Source organism: Rhinolophus sinicus, chromosome 3 (genome assembly GCF_057876585.1).
Source record: "Rhinolophus sinicus isolate RSI-liver-muscle chromosome 3, RSI-T2T, whole genome shotgun sequence".
NCBI classification, from domain to species: domain Eukaryota; kingdom Metazoa; phylum Chordata; class Mammalia; order Chiroptera; family Rhinolophidae; genus Rhinolophus; species Rhinolophus sinicus.
In genome coordinates, this window is record NC_142503.1 from 21,553,728 (window position 1) to 21,573,508 (window position 19,781).

The 19,781-nt window shown below is 41.2% G+C and overlaps 1 protein-coding gene across 1 annotated transcript; it reads right to left on the reverse strand.

The window, feature by feature from the left end:
• Positions 1-18,708: 18,708 nt before the first annotated feature.
• On the reverse strand, positions 18,709-19,760 carry LOC148758462 (uncharacterized). Its single transcript, XM_088796473.1, has 2 exons — positions 19,498-19,760; positions 18,709-19,098 (listed from the first exon to the last, which is right to left on the reverse strand). Exons 1-2 carry the CDS (start codon positions 19,513-19,515, stop codon positions 18,742-18,744), a joined length of 375 nt encoding a protein of 124 aa, XP_088652599.1. The 5' UTR covers positions 19,516-19,760; the 3' UTR covers positions 18,709-18,741.
• Between the last annotated feature and the right edge of the window lie 21 nt (positions 19,761-19,781).

Here is a 19,781-nt window from a genome sequence, read left to right on the forward strand (position 1 = left end):
CTTTATCTTTCAACAAATCCCTTTGTTTTTGATTAATATACCCATAGTTGGTTTCTGTTACATGCAACCACTGATGCAGTCATAAGAGTGAATTCTGGTTATTGATAACGACAGGAAGTTTTGTTTGGAGTCAACAAAATAATGTGGGAATAGTCACCCCAATAAACTTTAATTAAAAAAAATAATGTGGGAATGAAGTCATATGTGTAGGATTTATTGGGGCTCCTCATCTGGCTCTTCATTCTATAAACACTTATTGAAAGAAGCCGTGGAGTCTAGGGGTTTTAGAGCCAAATATGGCTGGTTCTCTCACATACCAGCTGTGTGTAACCTTGAGCGTGTTACTTAAACTCTCTAAGCCTCAGCTTCCTCACAGGTAAATTGGGAATAGTAGTGGTAGTAATAGTAATAATAATAATAGAAATAATAATAATAATATATAGTTGTGAAGATTAAGTGAGATAAGTCATATAAAAGGTACAGAAACATTCAAAATATAAAGTATTATTTTTGTTATTATAATTTTGATGTGTTCTATGTGACAGTCATTAAACTACATGCTGGGTATGCAAAAATAATGAGAGAAAAGAAATTAAATCCACCTGTATTGTTCTTATAAAAAACATTGACTTTGAAGAAGTACATTGATGTTCTGTTTTAGGTGGAAAGCAAGGAATGAAGCGCCCCCAAGGTAATGCTTAATTGGTAGTCCAGTAAGGATGGGAAGAGAAGAGAAATCAGCCAAAGACAGACTGGAGATTTTAGAGTGAAAAGTGATATAATCTGATCCAGTTTATGTAAAATGAGGGAACAGTTGTAATCTGTATTTTATTTCTGGCATTCTCTGTGGGATTATTGACAAAGGGACAACACCCAGTTATGACTTCTATTAGTTCACTTTATACTCAGAAAACAGACGCTTGAGACAGGATTTGGGGATTGGGTTGTGCATATGTTCAAGAAACAGAAATTACTTCCTTGACAGGAGGAGGGGAGAATGGGACGTGGATAATGCATGGCCTATCGCGGCATCGTGACCACTCAAATTATCGCTGAAGGATATCAAGAAGTGCAGGTGGAGGGCAAGGCCTGGGGAGATCATGTAGCTGTGGGACTTGGTCGCTATAGTGACCAAGTGTTTGTAAAGATTGTGGAGTCACCTGGCTTCTTCTGAGAACCCTAGATGATACAAGAGAAGTGAAAAGCTATGAATGTAGACTTAAGAATACACATATGGAACCAAAGGCAGCTTTGAAGGATCTTTTGTAATTGCAGGATTGATACAGCTGAGGGGTAAAGGGTGAAGCGTTATCTCACCAATTAAAGCAGAAACCTGCTGGGGTTCTGACCTAAGGGTAAGGGCACTGGTAGGGCTGGAGTGGGATGTGAGGCAGATAGGAACAAGGCTGAGAACTTTGAACCTGTAAATTCCACTTAATTCCCTTGCCAGCAGAGGAAATCCCACCCCTTTCCAAGGGAACAAGACTTCCTCTGCTAAAAGCTTTTTAAACGGGAACACCTGGCAATTGCCTCCCAAACTAATGTCACCATTCATTGCCTCCAGGCCCATAACAAGAGTTAAAACCCAACAGAGCCCCAGTGGAGAGTCACAAAGCCCGGTCTGGGAAGAGAGCTTATACAGAGAGTTTTAAAATGTCACTGATTGGTGTTGGCAAGAGTCTGGGGAACATACGTCAGAGTAGATTCGAAAGGTGTTAGACCAAAAAGGACAACATTTAGAGCTCTTTTGGCCTGAATTTATTAATATTGGAGCACTCATCCAGGATTCCAGATTTAATGTGTTGGCATTCGTTTGCTAAATTGGGTAATCCACATCTGGACCCAGACATAGTGTGGCAGATTGTACTTTCCAAGGTGTTTGGAATATATGTATATGAGGTCTGACAATTAAGTTTGCGAACTTGTTGCAATGCTGTTGCTAAACTTTTCTGATATCAGAGGGATTATTCATTATGAATTTGTACCAACTGGACAAAGAGTTAACCAAGTTTACTGTTTGGAAGTGCTGAAAAAGTTAGATGAAAATGCCCTGAACTTTTTGTCAACAATTCATGGCTCTTGCATCACATGGCACTGTCTGTGAGGGAGTTTTTAGCCAGTAAACAAATAACTGTATTGGAACACCCTCACTATTCACCTAATCTGGCCCCCAATGACTTCTTTCTTTACCCGAAGATAAAGGAAAATTGAAAGGAAGACATTTTGATGACATTCAGGACATCAAGGGTAGTATGACGACAACCCTGATGGCCATTCCAGAAAAAGAGTTCCAAAATTGCTTTGAAGAGTGGACTAGGCGCTGGCATCGGTAACTGTAGTGATATTCAGCAATGAGGCATGTAGCACTTTTTCTAGGATGAGTTTGCGAACTTAATTGTCCAACCTCATACATATAAGGGGGAAGAAGATGGGTGAAGCATCTATCTATCTGTCGTGACAATAATGTGCAACTTCCTGAACTTAATTATACTTCTGTGATTTAGATGATTAGTTCAGTAACACATCCCACCAGTACTGAGCAATGTCTGGGACACAACCACATGGAGTAACCACAGATTGTATAGATTTCCTCTTGTATTTTTGATAAGAGTTGATGAACATCAAATAGCAGTTCTACTATGACATTTCGTTTTTGGTTAACTCTGCCTAAGAACAACTTGTCTAATAGTTACCTTCTGTATTAATCATGACTTTTATTTTCTATATTTTATAATGCTTTGACATCTTGGGGGGCTTGCTAGCTGGGGAGAGGCCGCTCCTGCGCAGGGCTAGCTGATTGTTAGATAGCAAATAACTCCCCTGTGAGCACGCCTTTCATATGCAAACCTACCAATCCAGAGCCCATATCCCCAACCACCTCCGTTATCTAATTCTCTCAATCCAAACCAATTTTTCTCCTGCCCTAAATCAGGTACCAGGCAACTGGAGACCACGCCTGTAGCCCATAATCTCACAACATTATTCAGATGATTCAATCCTAAACTTTCTCATACCTGTTTTCCCATTCCTTCTCTGGAAAACCACTGTAAAGGCTCTGGGCTATATTTTCTCCTTTGCTCCTCTACCTCCTGATCAAGGACCTTGGGGCTTTCCCATGTAGCCTTGCGTGATGTTGCCTGCCCCCTTCTCTTGGGTAATGTAAGTAACAAACTCCTCTTTCTAAGGCAGTTGTGTTATGTCTGTCACCTCACCATTCCTGACTAAAACATTTTAGAATACATTCCTTCTCTCCTTATCATAAACATTGTAAAGCTGCCCAGGGTCCCAATTGTATACCCATTCTCAGTGGGCTTTCGCCATTTATAGCAATATCCATGCAGGGCCAGTATGCATCTGAGGTTTTAGGATTGCCCAAGCCCCGAGTCTCTGCATGGACAAAGGTTTTTTTCCTACAATGTTGAATGCCCTTTGGGTGTTGCAATTTGTTTTTTATTTTTATTGTTTTTTAAACTGGGTTTTCATGTTTTTTCCTTGTTCAAAAGAAGAAGAAAACAATCCATTATTTTGTTTCATCATCTTTGAATAGATGCATGAAACAAAGAGGCTCCCTGGATTTTATAGGACGAAAGTATGTCTACGCTACTCATATGTAAACTTTATATAATGTGACTCTTTCCCCAAAGCCCAGTAACTGGACATGTGAAGGTGGGTCAACCAAAGCCTCTGCTTGATCTCCATAGCCATGGCAGCTTAAAAAGAATTCCTGTTGAGAAATAGAAGCATCCCTGCTCACAATGAGACTAGGAAAATAAGTGATTCACTAGGAGAGAATAAATCAAATAGAAATAGAACTCAAGGAATTAAGTACATAGTAAAAATCATTCTTACCTTCAAAATAAGCTTGGTAAATTTTTTAAAAAATGACTTACCTGATAAAATTTTGAGTTTAGAAAATTTAGGAAATTGAGTCAAACACTAAATCACTGAGTAACACCTCTACACACTTCAGGCTCAGAACAAAAATCTCCAAAGTTCTTAACATAATGTATGATACACAATAACACGTATCATACTGAGGAATGAGAGAGTCATGATACCTTGGTTCTTGGCTTGGCTTTATTGGTAGCAATGGATATTCACTTAATTTTCCAGTCCTTCATCCATGAAATGAAAGGATTGGACTGGCTGAATTCTTTCACTTCTGATATTCTAACATGTTAGTAATTTACTTGGGATTCTTTCTATAACTATTCCAGGCCCATCTTTAGGTTTTCAAATAGAACCCTCCAGCCTCAATCCCTGTGGAGACCTTTTTCTTCTTAATTTACTAGCAGTACCTACGATTTTTGATATATGTCAAAATATAGATGCATGCACTTACATTTTATAATCTAGAAATGAATAAAAGATTAAAGGCTAAAATGGAAAACTCTTTGACAATGATTTCTCAAAGCAATGGGGGTAGCTGGTGCTTAGCACAGTTATGGAGTCAGGGAATCCATCATTTAGGTAGGCAAATGGAGGCTCAGAATTGCTCTCCAATATGGGAGTGACAGTTGACATGGGCAAGTTCAACCCTTGTTTTGGTTGAATCCAAACCCATTGTTTTGTCTGTGGAATACTCCTTAGGAATATGGGCTTTAGAGTTAAACTACTAAAATCTCAGCCCTGTCACATATTAGCAGTGCAACTACAGACAAATTATTCCATTTTTTGAAGGTTCAGTTTCATCATCTGTAAAATGGAGCTGATAATAATGCTGACGTCAGAGTTACTGTAAGGATTAAGTGAGATAATGCATGCAGAGCTCCTAATGCCTTGTTCTTACTGAGCTGTGCTCACAAAGTAGTAGTGACTCATGCTATCTTGTCTTCTTGGATCTCAGTCTGTGCCCTAATTTTCTAGGAAAATTAAAGAAAAAATGAGATATAATTTACAAGTGATATGAAGGAAGTTGGGGAAAAATAGAGTGTCTAATATTTTAGAAAGATGAACTATTTTGCAAATGTACAAAGCAGATCCCAATAGGGTTTACAACTTAAGAAATGACAGATTACAGAAAAATCAGTATCAGATTGGGAAGGAACATAACATTTTGACTCCCATGAAATATTAATGCCATAGACATCTTGACAAGCAGAGGGCAAGCAAAGGTCTGATTGTCATTGATAGGTAACAACAGGAAACAGTTGATTTCACACACTCTTCATGACGCTGGAGAATAAAATGAAATCGATGTGAAGCGAACTAGGTCTTGTTTTACTTGGAGTGGACATTTTTTTTCTTTTTTCTTTTTTTTCTGTCTTTGGAGAGCTCAGCCCTTCTTCACAATAGCAACCAACTCACATGACAAGTCTGGCCGGGTGGCAGCACTCACCTCCCACCTTGGAATCCAAAGGGAACATTTTCTCTTTTTCAACCTGCATTCACAGGCAGGCCTTGACTTATGCTCTGCAAACTGGACTCATCTCTCAGATTTGGGCTCTTCCTTGAGGGATACAGTGACGTGTGGCTGGGCTCCTCAGCTGCAGGTCCTTGCCAGGCCTACCCCTCTTTAGCTCCTTGGATTGTCTAGTTCCTAGGCCTGGTTGTGAGCTCTCTCTCCTCTCAATACTTTGAGCCTCCAATAGCCCTCCAGTGAAATCCCTTTCCGCCAAAGAGAACCTGTTTAGCTTGGTTTCTCCCAGAAGCAGAATCCAAGAGAGGAATTTGAATGCAGGTAGTTTATTTAGCAGATGTGGGAAACGTTGGTTAGAAGAGTGGAGAAGTGAGATGGGGATTAGAAGGCAGCTAAGAAAGGGAATGAAATCACAGCTGCTACTGTGGGCTCCTGCATGGATCCCGCAGAGGAACTCTGGGAAACTGTGGGAACAGGGGTCAGAGTTATCTTGCTCAGCTAGGGCGGGCACTGGGGTATTTATGCACCGACTTCTGTTAGTTCTAGCCTCAGGACTGCTTCTGGGGGTGCTCCCTGTCCAGCCCCTCTGGCTGCCATTAGCGCAGGCAGGGTAGCCTTCTCCTACTTTCGGGAAAGCCTCCAAAGAGATGCAGGTACTGGCAGTTGGCTCTGGGCTGGAGCACACAGAGGTGGTAAGACCTGGGTGACATAGGCAAGGTGCTGACAGCATCTGCTACAGGGCCACAGCTAGTTCCAGTTGCTTGAGAATCAGAACCAGGACTGAGACAGGCCATAAGTAGGACTGCAGCCAGACTGGTCACTCCCAGGTAAATGATGCCGGCATTACCTGTCTACCTGACATGCCCATGTTTTCCTAATGGTTTCCGATGCCCAGGTGCCCTCCTTTCAGATTCCTGGTCCTGGGTAAGAACAGGCCAGACAGTTGTGTGCTGGTTTCCAGCAAGTGCAGAGAAGAAAGGCTCTGTCTGACCAGATTTCCGCAGTGGGAGGCAGTGCACTGAATCACTGAAACCATCCTAAAATTGGGAAGGGTGGGGAAGGCCAGGGGTGGGGTGGGGGATACAAACCTGACAAATATTCATTGCAGCTATCACTTTGGCATCTCAAGTTCCAGTCTCAATAGTATCCCCGTACTGCACAGCTAAACCAGAGAATCAGCTGCCTACCATGATGACTTACTGCTCAGGTGGCTAAAACTGCACTCACTCTTTTTCCTAAGGAAGAACAACTGAAATCACATCGGTTATGGTAACCTGCTTGTGGACCAGGATTTTGTGATCGGGTCCATCATTTCTCCAATTCTGTGGTGATCCCATCTCAATATTTCACAACTGGTGGACCATGTTGAAAAGCTATCAACACAACATACCCTAAATATGACTGGATTATACAGAGAGAAAAAAAGGAAGACAGGTCACATATATAAACATAAATGGGATAGAGTGAGGATGGAAACAGGTGTAGAGATTAGAACCCTCATATCTGTCCCGAATCAGGAGGCTGTACTTGGGTTTAGGGGACTTCACCAAGGCATGGTCCCTTTGTCTTTAGCCAATATGTCAGCTGGTTGCTGTGCTTTACCCACCAAGTTGACACAAAACCTTTAATCCACAGGGATCTGAGCACCCCTGTGACTCAGATATACAGCCTGTGTTCCAGGGGTTCTGATAGTTATCCATTGTCTTATTGTTATGTGAGGTGGCATGTGGTGGGAACACCTGTATTTCCTCGAATTCCTTCCTGCTCCTGCTGTGTTTCAGCATGCCTAGTCCCCCTTGATAGGTTCAACATTTCTAGAAAACTTAGCCCCAACTTAGGACTCATCCTTTTTTGCTTGTTTGAACAAGCAAAAATTTCTGGCATGAATTTCTGATTGCTTTTGTAAATAAAGTTTTCATTGGAACACAGCGATATTGTCTACGGCTACTTTCATGCTACAGTGGCCAAGTAGTTGAGACAGATGCTGATGGCCTGCAAAGTCTGAAATATTTATGATCTGGGCCTTTACAGAAAAAGTTTACTAACTCCTGGGTTGGAAAAATAACTTGATAGTCAATAATTGTATAACTGTTTCCAGGGGCTGTTTGGTTTGCCAACATCTGTTTAGACAACTACAGATGCCGTCTCCACCTGATTAAACATCAAATAATTCATTGTTATTTTTCCAAGATTAATCTCTGCATTTCAGCCAAATTGGACATATAAAAGAACATGTGATAAGCACCATCCTCTTTGTTCACATATAAAAAATATTTCGTTCCGTGTGGGTCAGACCACTTTGAATACAATGATGGCTTGACTGTCCAGAATAGCAGGAGTCGGAGGAAGGCAAGGCAAGCAAGGTGAGTAGGATGCATAATTTAAGGAGGCACTCACTGTCGGGGTAACGTGTGTGCTAAGCCCTTCCTTGGCACAACCTTGAGAGTAAATGTCTCCCTAGTTGCCCTGATTGCCTCAGCCTAGACCTCGTCCTGTATAATAGTAATTACATGTTTCTACTTTACCTCTGATGGTGAAGTACTGATTCTTCATCTCCAACATCTCTAACATGTCGCATTCTTTCATTTCTGTTGGTATCGAAGAGATGATTTCACCTGCAGTGTTTCCCTGGCTCTAGTGAGTGTGTGTTGTGCTGCCCAGACCCTACTTTAGGACACAGGCACTCATTCCACCAGATGTTGGGAATGTTGGGAGCTGAGGGTTGTCCACGGAGTTGCTCTCTAGGAATTGCTTTCAACTGAAGAAAACCACCTCATCCAAGATCACGCCCATCCCTGAGGTCAGCCGTCAAGGTGGAGCTGGACACCTTGCTTCAAAATTGGACATTCCAGCTTCAGAGCTCTTGGTGGGATTGTATTACAGTATATCCCCCACCCACTGTCTAATTCTCCTGCCTTCACTCCCCCACGGAGGTTGATCATGAGAACATTTACCAATAAACTTCCTGCATGCAAATCTCCTCTCAGAGTGCCTTTCCTGGTGAACAACATCTATGACCATTGGTTTCAGGTGTGGTATGAGGAGGCTGACCCAACAATGAGATTTAGGAGCAGGGCCACCTGCCAGCTGACTGGCACTGAGGCCAGCATCAGTGGTGGCAGATGGGACAATGATCACCTTGGCTTATAGTAGTAATGCATTCATTAAAACTTTCACTGCTGTGTATTGGGATGGGGATACCTATGGAAAGGAATGTATTGGTGCACTGAGGAATGCAGAAGTAAGGGTAATGCCACAGGTGTTTGAGAAGTTTGGCGGAAGTAGTAATTATAAGAACTGTGGAACTGGATGGCTATTCCTGAGGCCAATTAATGGAAACAGACTAAGACAATGAAAAACTGAGGGGTATTAATCACTAAAGTCTAAGTGTGAAAGACAGAGGGTCTCTTTGGCAGCATATAAGTAGACTCCTGTAGCCAGAGAGCAGAAAAACCAAAGGATTAGGCCTCGTGCAGAATTATAAGAATGCCAGTGCCCCAGAGGTGGTTGAATTCTCAACATTATAAAGTCTGTGGCACTAAAGTCAAGTTCCCGGTTGGGAAACAGTGGCACCTGTGACATGGGATAGGGAAACTGGGTCAGTACATTAGAAAATCTTGAATCCCTACATTCCTCTGAGCCTCCTGAGCTTGCAGCAAGGGCACACTACTTAAAGGACTATGCTCCCTCTTGCTTGAAAACAATGCAGAAGCCTCTGCCACTCAAGACAATAAGCAGCCCCCTTATGATCTCCACCCATCTCATATCCTGACTATCAAGCCAATAATTAGGGTTGAATCACAATAAAACTCCGCGGTGGAAGTTCTAGGCCTGCTAAGGAAGGACAGGGACTCGGAGCAAGCAATTACAGGAACTCACCACATGGTAACAGCAGCTGGGAAGAGCAGTATCTGAGGCTGGGTCCTGAGGGTGCTGACTGAAGAGAATTAGAACATAATAAAGGACAGTCATCATGGGAGCATTCTTCCATAATACATGATTTAACACCTTTGGCAGTGACCGTGGGAAGTGATAGCTCTTAGAAGTTTGAAGAAAGAGAAGGCCCACACCATGTGAAACAGAAATTCTAGAACGGCTGTGGTGGACAGTGGAAAAATAGATTGAAGGCTAAGAGAAGAGGGCATGCTACAGTAGATATACAATTTAAGGCCAGAAAGCCCACAAGCTGGGGATGGCCCAGAGGACAGTCCGTTTATCAACATATTAAAGAATGCTTGGGTGGGAGGGCATTAAGTCACTGAGATTCTCACTGGTATTTGTCTCTGTAGGACAGGGCTGAGGATAGCAGATGCTGATATACAGCTGTGCTTCCTGATAACAAGGAGATAATAGGATTCTAAAATAATAAAAACCAGCTGGTCTTTAATCATCGGAAGCAATGAGGCTACATAATTGGAGTGGCATGGGGATACGTGGATCTGACTTCTAAGGCTACAGAATTGGTTAATAGAAAATGTCTAGGAGCAAGAGAGATGACAGGCAATAAGGGTATTGCTTAACTTATGCAATCGAGAAATCAAGGATAGAAGATAAAAAGGCTGAATATAGCCAAACTGAAAAGGCGTGATCCCTTGCTCCATTTCGAGACCTGAGCTATTTTAAGACCCAGGACCACAGAATTACGGAGAGGCCATGTCTCCAGGAGGAAGGAACCTGCAATACCATGGCAAATATATATGATAACGATCCCTCTAGTCTGTTCCCAGAGAGATTTATGGCCATTTACTAAGATAACCAATCACTGGAGAAAAGGGAATACTCAAACATTTCAAGGACTGTTGGACATAGAGTACAAGTCAACATTGCTCTCTGGGAATCAAAAGCATTATTGTGGACCACATTTGTAGTGGAAGCAAATGGGAAATGGGAGACCAGATAATAAATAGAGTCCTGACTGTGGTCCATTTCACAGTTGGTCTGCTGGGTCTATAGACTTTTCTGTATAATAGGAAACAACAAAAGGAAAATAAATACCAAATTTTAAGAAGCCACAATCAGCCCAAATTACATATTACAGGTTAATCAACCAAGCTTGATGTACTAGTTTGGATTAGTTCAATGTATTGACCAAAAACTCAAAGAATGGCATAAAAATATATGAGTTTGTTCACTCTTGTAAAAGAAGGCTGCAGGCTTCTACAATTGGGGATTCAGGCACTGATTTTTCTACTCTACCACCCTTAGCATGAGAGCTCCATTTCAAGGTCATTTCATAGTCTAATAGGACTGCTGGAGCTCCAGCCATCATGTACAATTTCCAGGAAGGTAGAAGAGAAAGGGCCAAGGGCCTCAGTGCGTGCCCTCCTTTTAAAGAGCCTTCCTGGAATCTTTTTTTTTTTTTTTTTTAAATTGGGGAATATTGGGGAACAGTGTGTTTTTCCAGGGCCCATGGGCTCCAAGTCATTGTCTTTCAATCTAGTTGAGGGCACAGCTCACGTCCAAGTCCAGTTGCTGGTTTCAATCTTAGTTGCAGGGAGTGCAGCCCACCATCCCATGCGGGAATTGAACCGGCAACCTTGTTGTTAAGAGCTCATGCTCTAACCAACTGAGCCATCTGGCTGCCCCCTTCCTCGAATCTTTTTAATCAACAACTTCCACTTACATTTGATTAGCTATACTTAGTTTCAGATGGCCATACTTAGTGTCACGGGAGGATAATCAATATAGTTCTTCTTTCTTTAACAGAGAAGATTATTGCCTTGAATAAAACAGATTCTGTTAATAAAGTGGAGAATAGATACTGGATGGACAACTGGCCCTCTGCCACAGATTGCTTTCAGCGCTCAGAAGCCCTATTTAGTAGGTGTCCTCCAGCTCCAAAACGCTGGCAAAATCTCACGGCCACATTGCCAGTATTTTGTCTGTAGCTTGAGCTTCTCTCCAGTTTCCATATGGAGGTGTCATCTTAGAATCCATTGCTTCAGTGCTTTCTCAGTCTCCTGGGCTGACTCAAGCCAGAAGAGCCAAGCATTTCTCTAGGCTTGTCCTACTTGGTTTCAGTTTTGGGTCAGAGAGTTATGACTCTTCCCCAGGTGACTCAAAAACTCACTATTTTAGTGTAGTATGCTTTGGGTGCTCTTATCAAAAAGATAAGAGATAACAAATAGCAAAGGTATGGAGAAAAGGGAACCCTTACACACTGTTGGTAGGAATGTAAATTGGTATAGCTATCATGGAAAACAGAATGACAGTTCCTCAAAAAGTTAAGCATAGAAGTACAATATGATCCCTCAATTCTACTCCTGAGTATATATCCAAAGGAAACGAAATCTGTATCTTAAAGAGCTATCTGCAATCCCATGTTCATTCCAGCATTATTCACAATAGCAAAGATACTAAAGTAAACTCAGTGTCCTTCAGTGGGTGAATGGATAATGAAAATGTGAAACACACACACACTGTAATATTACAAAGAATATACAATGGAATATTATTCAGCCATAAAAAAGAAGGAAATCCTGACGTTTGCCATAACCTTGGGGAAAATGGAGGGCATTATGCTAAGTGAAATATGTCAGACAGAGAAAGACAAATACTGTATGGTGTCCCTTGTATGTGGAATAAAAAAAATTTGATTCCATAGAAACAGAGAATAGAATGGTGGGGGTCAGGTACTGGGGGAGGGGAAATAGGGAGATGTAAGTCAAACCTTCAGTTATGAGAAGTTCTTAGGATCAAATGTGCAGCATACAGCATGGTGACTATAGTTAATAATATGGTATTGTACACTTGAAAGTTGCTGAGAGTGGATTTTAAGATTTCAACAACAGACACACACAAAGAGTTAACTATATGAAGTGATGTATGTGCTAATTAGCTTGATCTTGGTAACTATTCCACAATGTATATCACAGCACCAAGTTGTACCATTTAAATATGTACAATTTAAATATGTACAATTGTATTTGTCAATTATTTCTCAATAAAGTTGGAATAAAGATTACCAGTTCTAAAAATTAAACAAAACCAAAGTAATGATGTAGATTTTTCACTTAATAGTTAAGATCTATCCATGTTACTCTCTGTGAAGATGTGAAATAGCATAACACAATTTCCATATTGGAATAGCACCTTGCACGCACAAGCAACACTCTATTTCAACAATATACGGGGTTGGACAACTAAGATTGCGAACTCATCCTAGAAAAAGTGCTACGTACCTCATTGCTGAATATCGCTATGGTCACCTTTGAAGCACTCCCCTTGGGAAGCCTATGCACTGATGCCAGTGCCCAGTCCACCCTTCAAAACAATTTTGGAATTCTTTTTCTGGAATGGCCATCAGAGCTGTCATCATCATATTACCCTTTATGTCCTGAGTGTCATTAAAATGTCTTCTTTTCAATGTGTCCTTTATCTTCGGTAAAGAAAGAAGTCATTGGGGGACAGGTTAGGTGTGTAGGGAGGGTGTTCCAATACAGTTATTTATTTACTGGCTAAAAACTCCCTCACAGACAGTGCCATGGGAGCTGGTGCATTGTTGTGATGCAAGAGCTATGAATTGTTGGTGAAAAGTTCAGGACGTTTTTGTCTAACTTTTTCACGCAGCCTTTTCAGCACTTCCAAATAGTAAACTTGGTTAACTCTTTGTCCAGTTGGTACAAATTCATAATGAGTAATCCCTCTGATATGAAAAAAATTTAGCAACATCGGTGCAATAAGTTCGCGAACTTAATTATCAGACCTGGTAGAACTATCTACAGCATATATTAAAAACAAAAATGAGTCTTATGGATTAAAAGGAATGTAAAGAGAGCAATGACCGGGAGAATTTAAAACAAAACAGGAACCTTGCAGATTGACACTGAATGTACCAAGCATTGAGGATATGGTTAATTAAAAAATTTGTACCTGAGATTAAAAAAACCCAAAGTGATTCACTAGAACATGAATAATTTGCAATTTGAGGTAACTTGTGCACTTATATACACTTGAATATGAAACATTGCCCAAGTAAGAAGTCATTTTCATGTCATACCTTAAGTCTTACAAGAGTCTGCAAAGCAACGGATTTAGGTTAAAATAATCCTTAGTATTTTTTTCTCCAGGCAGTTAGTAAAGGGAGAACGAACATAAAGACTGAAAAGAATATTTTTGTAGGATGGATGAAGAGTAAAGAACATTTAATGTGAAAGGATTTACCAACCATTGAAAATTAACAATGGCAGCTTGATGAAACAATTTTCTCCACTAATGTCAGGGTGAAATTTTTTTATTTTAATTAAAGTTTATTGGGATGACAGTTGTCATGTCAGGGTGAAATTTAATGTTACAAGATGATCACCCAAACCATGAGAGGGCGGATGTCAAGAATTTTCCTGATGTTTTCCTCATGGCATTCTATTCTATTTTAGCCTCATGCACCAGATCAACTATCCAAGATTGAATACAAATGGAATGTACTTGCTGGAAAGAAATAAAAAAAAATCTCACAACATTGCACATGGTGGTAACAAAAATTTTTCTTTATCACCTTTAATTTTTGTTCATAGCATTACAAAAGATAATGTAACTGATTTTTTTTTTTTAAGGATATGGCATTTTTCCTGTTAGCAAGGAAATAATCAAGAGTTAAGTTTAAGTGATAAGGTGTTGGTATATCAGTGTCTTAAGACCTCAAAGTTGGTATTTAGGATCTTTGGCTTATTAGATTGTTTGCATAATCATAAATCTAACATGATACCATCTGAATATTCTGAAAGTTATAAATTTACATATGAATTTATATATGTACTAATTTCTTTTTGGATTATCATCTTCCTTTCATTGCTTCATTATTTCTCATCTAAATTCTGTTTTATAGCAATCTTTGCATTCTTTGGGTTTATCATTGGTGGAATAAAACTGTAAATGCCTACTACGTTTATCATTCTTAAAGGAGGGAATGCAGGATTAAAGAAGAAAAAATATCCCAGCTCTCATGAAGTTTGTATTCCAATGATTAATGCTGGTTAATTTAGAGTATAAACTGTTCAATATTGTGATGTAATAACAGGAAAATGATTTTTATAAGATGTTTTTGAAATTGGATATATTTTTGTCCTGATACTGCTTCTGTTAAACATAGCTCATTTGACTGTTATAACATAATGTGATTGACTATCACACATATTTAAATATAACTTGGGTCAAATCACATCCCCAAACAAAACAAATGTATGTCTGGTCCAAAAGGTTTAGACTAGAACACCACGGTTCTTGACATACTGTGGATGTTTAAAAGGTTGCATTGAACATTAAGCCCTTTGCCTGACATTTTTGTAGCCTGTGTGTTTAGTACATTAAGATACATTTCACCCTTTTCTCATTATTTATAATACACCTGATCTAGATATTAAATACATTCCTTCCAGTATAACCCTCTTTTTCTTCCATACAATCTGCGTATTCCTCCCTCTCATCCTCCAAGTCCAACCCCTTTGCACAGCCATTTCTATTTTTTTCCCTTTTAAAAAAATTGCACTCTGATGTATCCCTGTCTCCTCTGGCTCCCTCTCCCTTTAGATCTCTAAGGCGAGAGGCAGCCTGAGTTCCCAAAGGAGCCTTACAGCTGTTAAGGGCAGCTCTGGGGCAGCAAACACGAGCTCCTGCTCTCTTTGCCGCACTATGTAGAGGAAGGAATATTGAACAAGCTCTTGTCTCAAGCTTACCAGGACATATCTGAAGCTGGGAATCCAGGGCCAATATCAAATTGATAGCCAAAGGGTTCACCTCAGGGAAGCCACCGTTACCAAACCAACATTATTAAATAAGGTCTGTTGTGATCAGTCAACAGGTAATTTCAAACATGTTACACATAAACTATATCGTTTAGGATTTTGAATTCATTCCTTCATAAGCATGTATTGAACACTTAACTTGGTATAATACTCTTTACCAGTCACCGAAGGGAATATAATACCAAGAGCTGCCATTTGTTAATTTCCTACTGTATTCGAAGCACTTTGCGTCTATTGTTTCTGATTCTTACTCCTGCAACATCAGGATGATATTATTACCTCCATGTTAGGTGTGAGGACATTGAGGAAAGTGAGAAAACTGAAGGTCAGATAGGTTAGGTGATCACCAATCTCCAGCCATGTTTGTGAAGCTTCTAAATGCCTGCTGTTTCCATGGGATACAACTCAGAAGACTGGATGCTAACCAAGACGTATCTCTCTGTAAGTGGAAAGAAAATTGAGTGTGATTAGGAATTCTGTGGAAACTCAGATGGGAGAGGAAAATGTTGTTGAGTCTTGGCCCATTAGTAAAGGCTTAGGAACAAAGTAGGATCCAAGAGAGTAGGATCCAATGGCTGTGCATTTTGCCCTGAGGAAATTTTCTAAAACTCCATGTGCTTTCTCAAATCCTTTCTGGAATAATGCAATGTACAACTAAACAAACCAATTAAATATAGTCAGTATTGGTGCGCATGAAGTTGAGGCACAGCCACTGTTTTTGTGAATGTAATAATCTACATTAAATAACTTGCCTATAAGTCAGCAATATGAGAATTCTTCATGTGGCTTGCAAATCCTAGAAAACCCATGCCAGTACTCACGTTAAATCACAGACCAGCTCTGTATTTTCTGGAAGTCTTTATAATGTCATTTTGTCTCAGAAGACAAAGAAATCGCCAAAGAAATAAAAAAAGTTTGTAGTTGATGGAAACCTTAAGAGGACAGTAATACAGAAACAAATTTGACTAGAAGGAGATAAATCTGTCAGAGCTGTGGTTTCAAAAGCATTCCTCAAGGCCACATTTAACTGTAGTTTCTGATGAAATTGAATAATAAATTTCAATAGAAAAAATATGTAATCACTATTATTTATAGTGCTGGCAGAAAAAAAATCATAGATTTGTATAATAGAAGAAAAAGGGTCAATTAACAGTCTCTGCTAAGGAAAGCTATGACCTGGAGGCCAAGTTTTAATTTTTTGGCATTCATTGATTTTCCTCCCACATCTTGAATGGTTCCCTCAAAAAAATCATCTATATGTTAAAAATAAAATCTCAACACTCATTGAGTTACAGAAATATTCCTGAATTAAGTGTAATATTCTTTCATCTTTTCTGCCTCTAGGGGGAAGTGTGTTTTCAACAATTCGAAAATACAGAAGGTATTTTCTTTGTGGGCTACCGCTTCACAGGGACATTCTTCAGCGTGACTTCAGGGCTGGCTTAACCAGGAAGAGATTCTCTTTGAAAACTGGGAAGGGCTCTGTTTTAGAGGTTGCCTTCAAAATTCTGGAAGGACACACAGGCTATTAAAATTGGTGGAGAACACTTCTCTCTGATAGCATTTCTAACACATTTCAAAGAACTGCATGTTAAGTAAGGTTCCCTATATAATGCTGTCTTTCCTGGTCGCAGGAGAATAGATACAGACACTAGTTTCATTTCGCAGAGCTGAAAACAAATAGTTGAATACTTTAAGGAAAACTTGCCAACTTGTTTTAGCAACTTAAAAAGAACGTGATTTGTAGATATTGATGAAAACATTTCTAAATCCTATAAAGTCTCTTAGATTCCGTCACATCATGTTTAGGGCTAGCACTGTCCTTAGGCTTTTATTTGGCTAATTCTTTTTTTTAAATTTTATTTTGCAGTATTTCCTTTTAGCTTTCTTTTGTTTTCATTCAGCAATTGTGGCCTGAAAGAATGCACTCAGAGAAGGTTGGCAATTCTTTGAGTGTTAAAAAAAGTGCTCCTTCTCTCTCTTTCTTTTCCATGTCAGTGTTTTACAGAATTAAAAAGAACAATATTTAAAAATTGAGTCTAAGGGCTGAATTATTTCACTTTCCCCCCTTCTTTCTGGGTTTATCTTCATGATTAGAATGCTGCAAAAATTCTATGATAAATGTTAGTAATCTTATTGTGCTGCATAGCCTCAAAACTTAGCTACACACAAAGAAAAATTTTGACATAAAGAATGTTATTACTTAATGTGAAAGTTAGTTTTGTTCCCTCTTTCACATGGTGTAATGGGTGGTACATGCTTTATTTCTACTCCAACTCCACATGAAAATATTCTCAGGGGATGAAGAGGTATTTAAGTGTGCCATTTATATTCTTTGGGCCTCAGTTCTTCATCTGGAGAGCGCCAGGTGTCAGGCTGGGCAACTTCTAAAGTCCTTTCCAGCCGTAAGATTGGAGAACTCCATGACATTCATAATATTTACACAAACTTTCAGCTGCTTGGGAAAAATCGAATTTGATGGAAAGTAAACAAACTTGTAACATTAAAATCCGTATACTTATATTACTTGGGGGGGGGGGTGTTCTATACTTTCGTGCCTATTTTCATTTGAAAAAATTTAAAAAATCCTAATTTCTGCTCTTTGGAAAAATTTAAGGGCTTTTCTGGTTCTGCTGTCCATTTCGGGGCTCTTCCGGTCCACAGCCTGGTTTGTTGGTACTTTTGAATGACAAGCTGGAAGTTGAGAGCTCTGATCCAAAGGCCACCGAGAGGCTGAAACTCACCCAAACGTAAACTTACTGCCCGGCGCGTGACCCTCGGCGCCGCTGGGCAGCGCCTGGGAGAGGAGAGGCGTTCACGCCCGGTGCCACTGAAACTCCAGACTCTCCGAATAAGCCCACGCTACACAGTGTGCAGGATCATATCGCCATTGGCTGGTGTTCCCCAGACACACGGCATAGCGAACGGTAATAGGAAACCCCGGTTCCTTGACGTTTCCTGGCAACCGGTTTGGAAATCCATTAAACCCCTCGGATTAAGCCGTTGTTCTCTTTCTTCCTTCCTTCTTTCTTTCTGTTTCTCTTCCTCCCTCCCTCCTTTCCTTCCTAGGAGTTCAGGGAAGATTTAAGTGCTGTGAAGCCCTAAATCTCAGTATCCAGTGTGTGTGGATTACCCGATTTGTGGAATTAAACCTTGTACAGATGCTTCTTTTCCTACTGGTTAGCAGCTCTAATTAAACAAATGAAATTCTCCCAGGAGTTAGAAGCTCCTACATGAAGAGTCAGGGATCATAGTGCATAACCTGAAATCTAAATGACCCAGAGGATGAAATGTTACCCATACACTATTGGTGCCAAGAAACAGCGGTAAGGAGGGTGCTATTAAGGCGGCGAGCGCTGATGCCTGAAGCTGCCACATCTCCGGAAACCCCAATTTGCATTTTCACGGTCACAAACGAGAGCGATTGCTCTTTCGGGCCTCGGCATTAAAACAAAACAAAACAAAACAAAAGAAAACAAACCAAACCAAACCAAAACAAAACACGCAGAGCCTGGAGCCGCGGCACTCTGCATACCAGTTGGCTGCAAGTTTCTGCCGAAAGAGGGCGTTAGTCTAAGACTAATAGAAATGTGTGGACACGACGCCCAGTCAAATGGAAGACCGTTTTAAAACATTTCCAATTTATTTTAATTTGCGGGACTTAAGTGTCAGAATTCTCCCGTCCGATGTAGCACGTTCACATCGCAAATGACCTCGAAGTGCTACAACGTTCAGAAGGTCAAGTTCCATTCGGACCGGCTTTGCAGCGCCGCGGAATCCCGCGAGGCTCCTCTGGCCACGAACTTCCCTGCGGCCTTTTCCATCCTTGTCTCCACTGCTCTTGTGGCTGTGACCAGTGACGGGACTGGGTCTCCCAGGCAGGACCCTTTTTGGCATTGCAGGACTCAGACCACAGCGTCTCGCGCTCCCCCGAGGAGAAGCGGTTGGATTTCCAAGCGCTCGGGTTGGAGCGGAGAGCGCGCCTGCACCCAGGGGACCCTTGGGGTAACGAAATGGGGAGAAGGTCTCTTTATTTAGTTACCTGGCTTAGCAAACAACCCCCGAGGACGCCTTGGAGATGCTTCTCAAGCTTTTTGCCACCTCCAGAAGCCGGACCATTCGCTTGTCTTTGGGAGCAACAAGTTTCGCTTTCCTGCTCGCAGTGCGGCGGCCGAGGGTGTGTGCGCGGGATCCCTGGGATCCCAGCGACGCTGCGACTCCTGCGCGAACCTGCGCTGCCCAGAGGGAGGGGGGCCCGTGCTGGGATGCGGAAGGAGGGGTGCGACTAACGCCTGGGCTAGCAGGGCGTTCCAGGTCCGCGATCAAGCCGCCTGCACTGGGTCCTTAGCCCCAGTTCCCTTACCTAGCGCCAGGGGACAGGGAAGGTCGGGTGCTCACCCGGAGTTGGCGCGTCATGAGGGAATGTGGCCGGAGTGAGAAAGAGGTGAGAGCGAGTAGGACCTACGGATTTTTGCACCGAAACGACCAGTTTCTAGGACCACTCCTTCCTCTAATCCTGTTGTTTATTTTTGCACGTTGTGTTTGTGCCTGCGCGCATTGCTTTACTTTCAAAAGCATTTCTTTTTTTAGAGCCCAAGGCTGGAGAGAGCGCTGCCTCGTGCGGGGCCAGGGAGAGGCGGGGACCCTGGAGGAGGTGCGGTGCGGTGGGGGCTCCTGCGGGT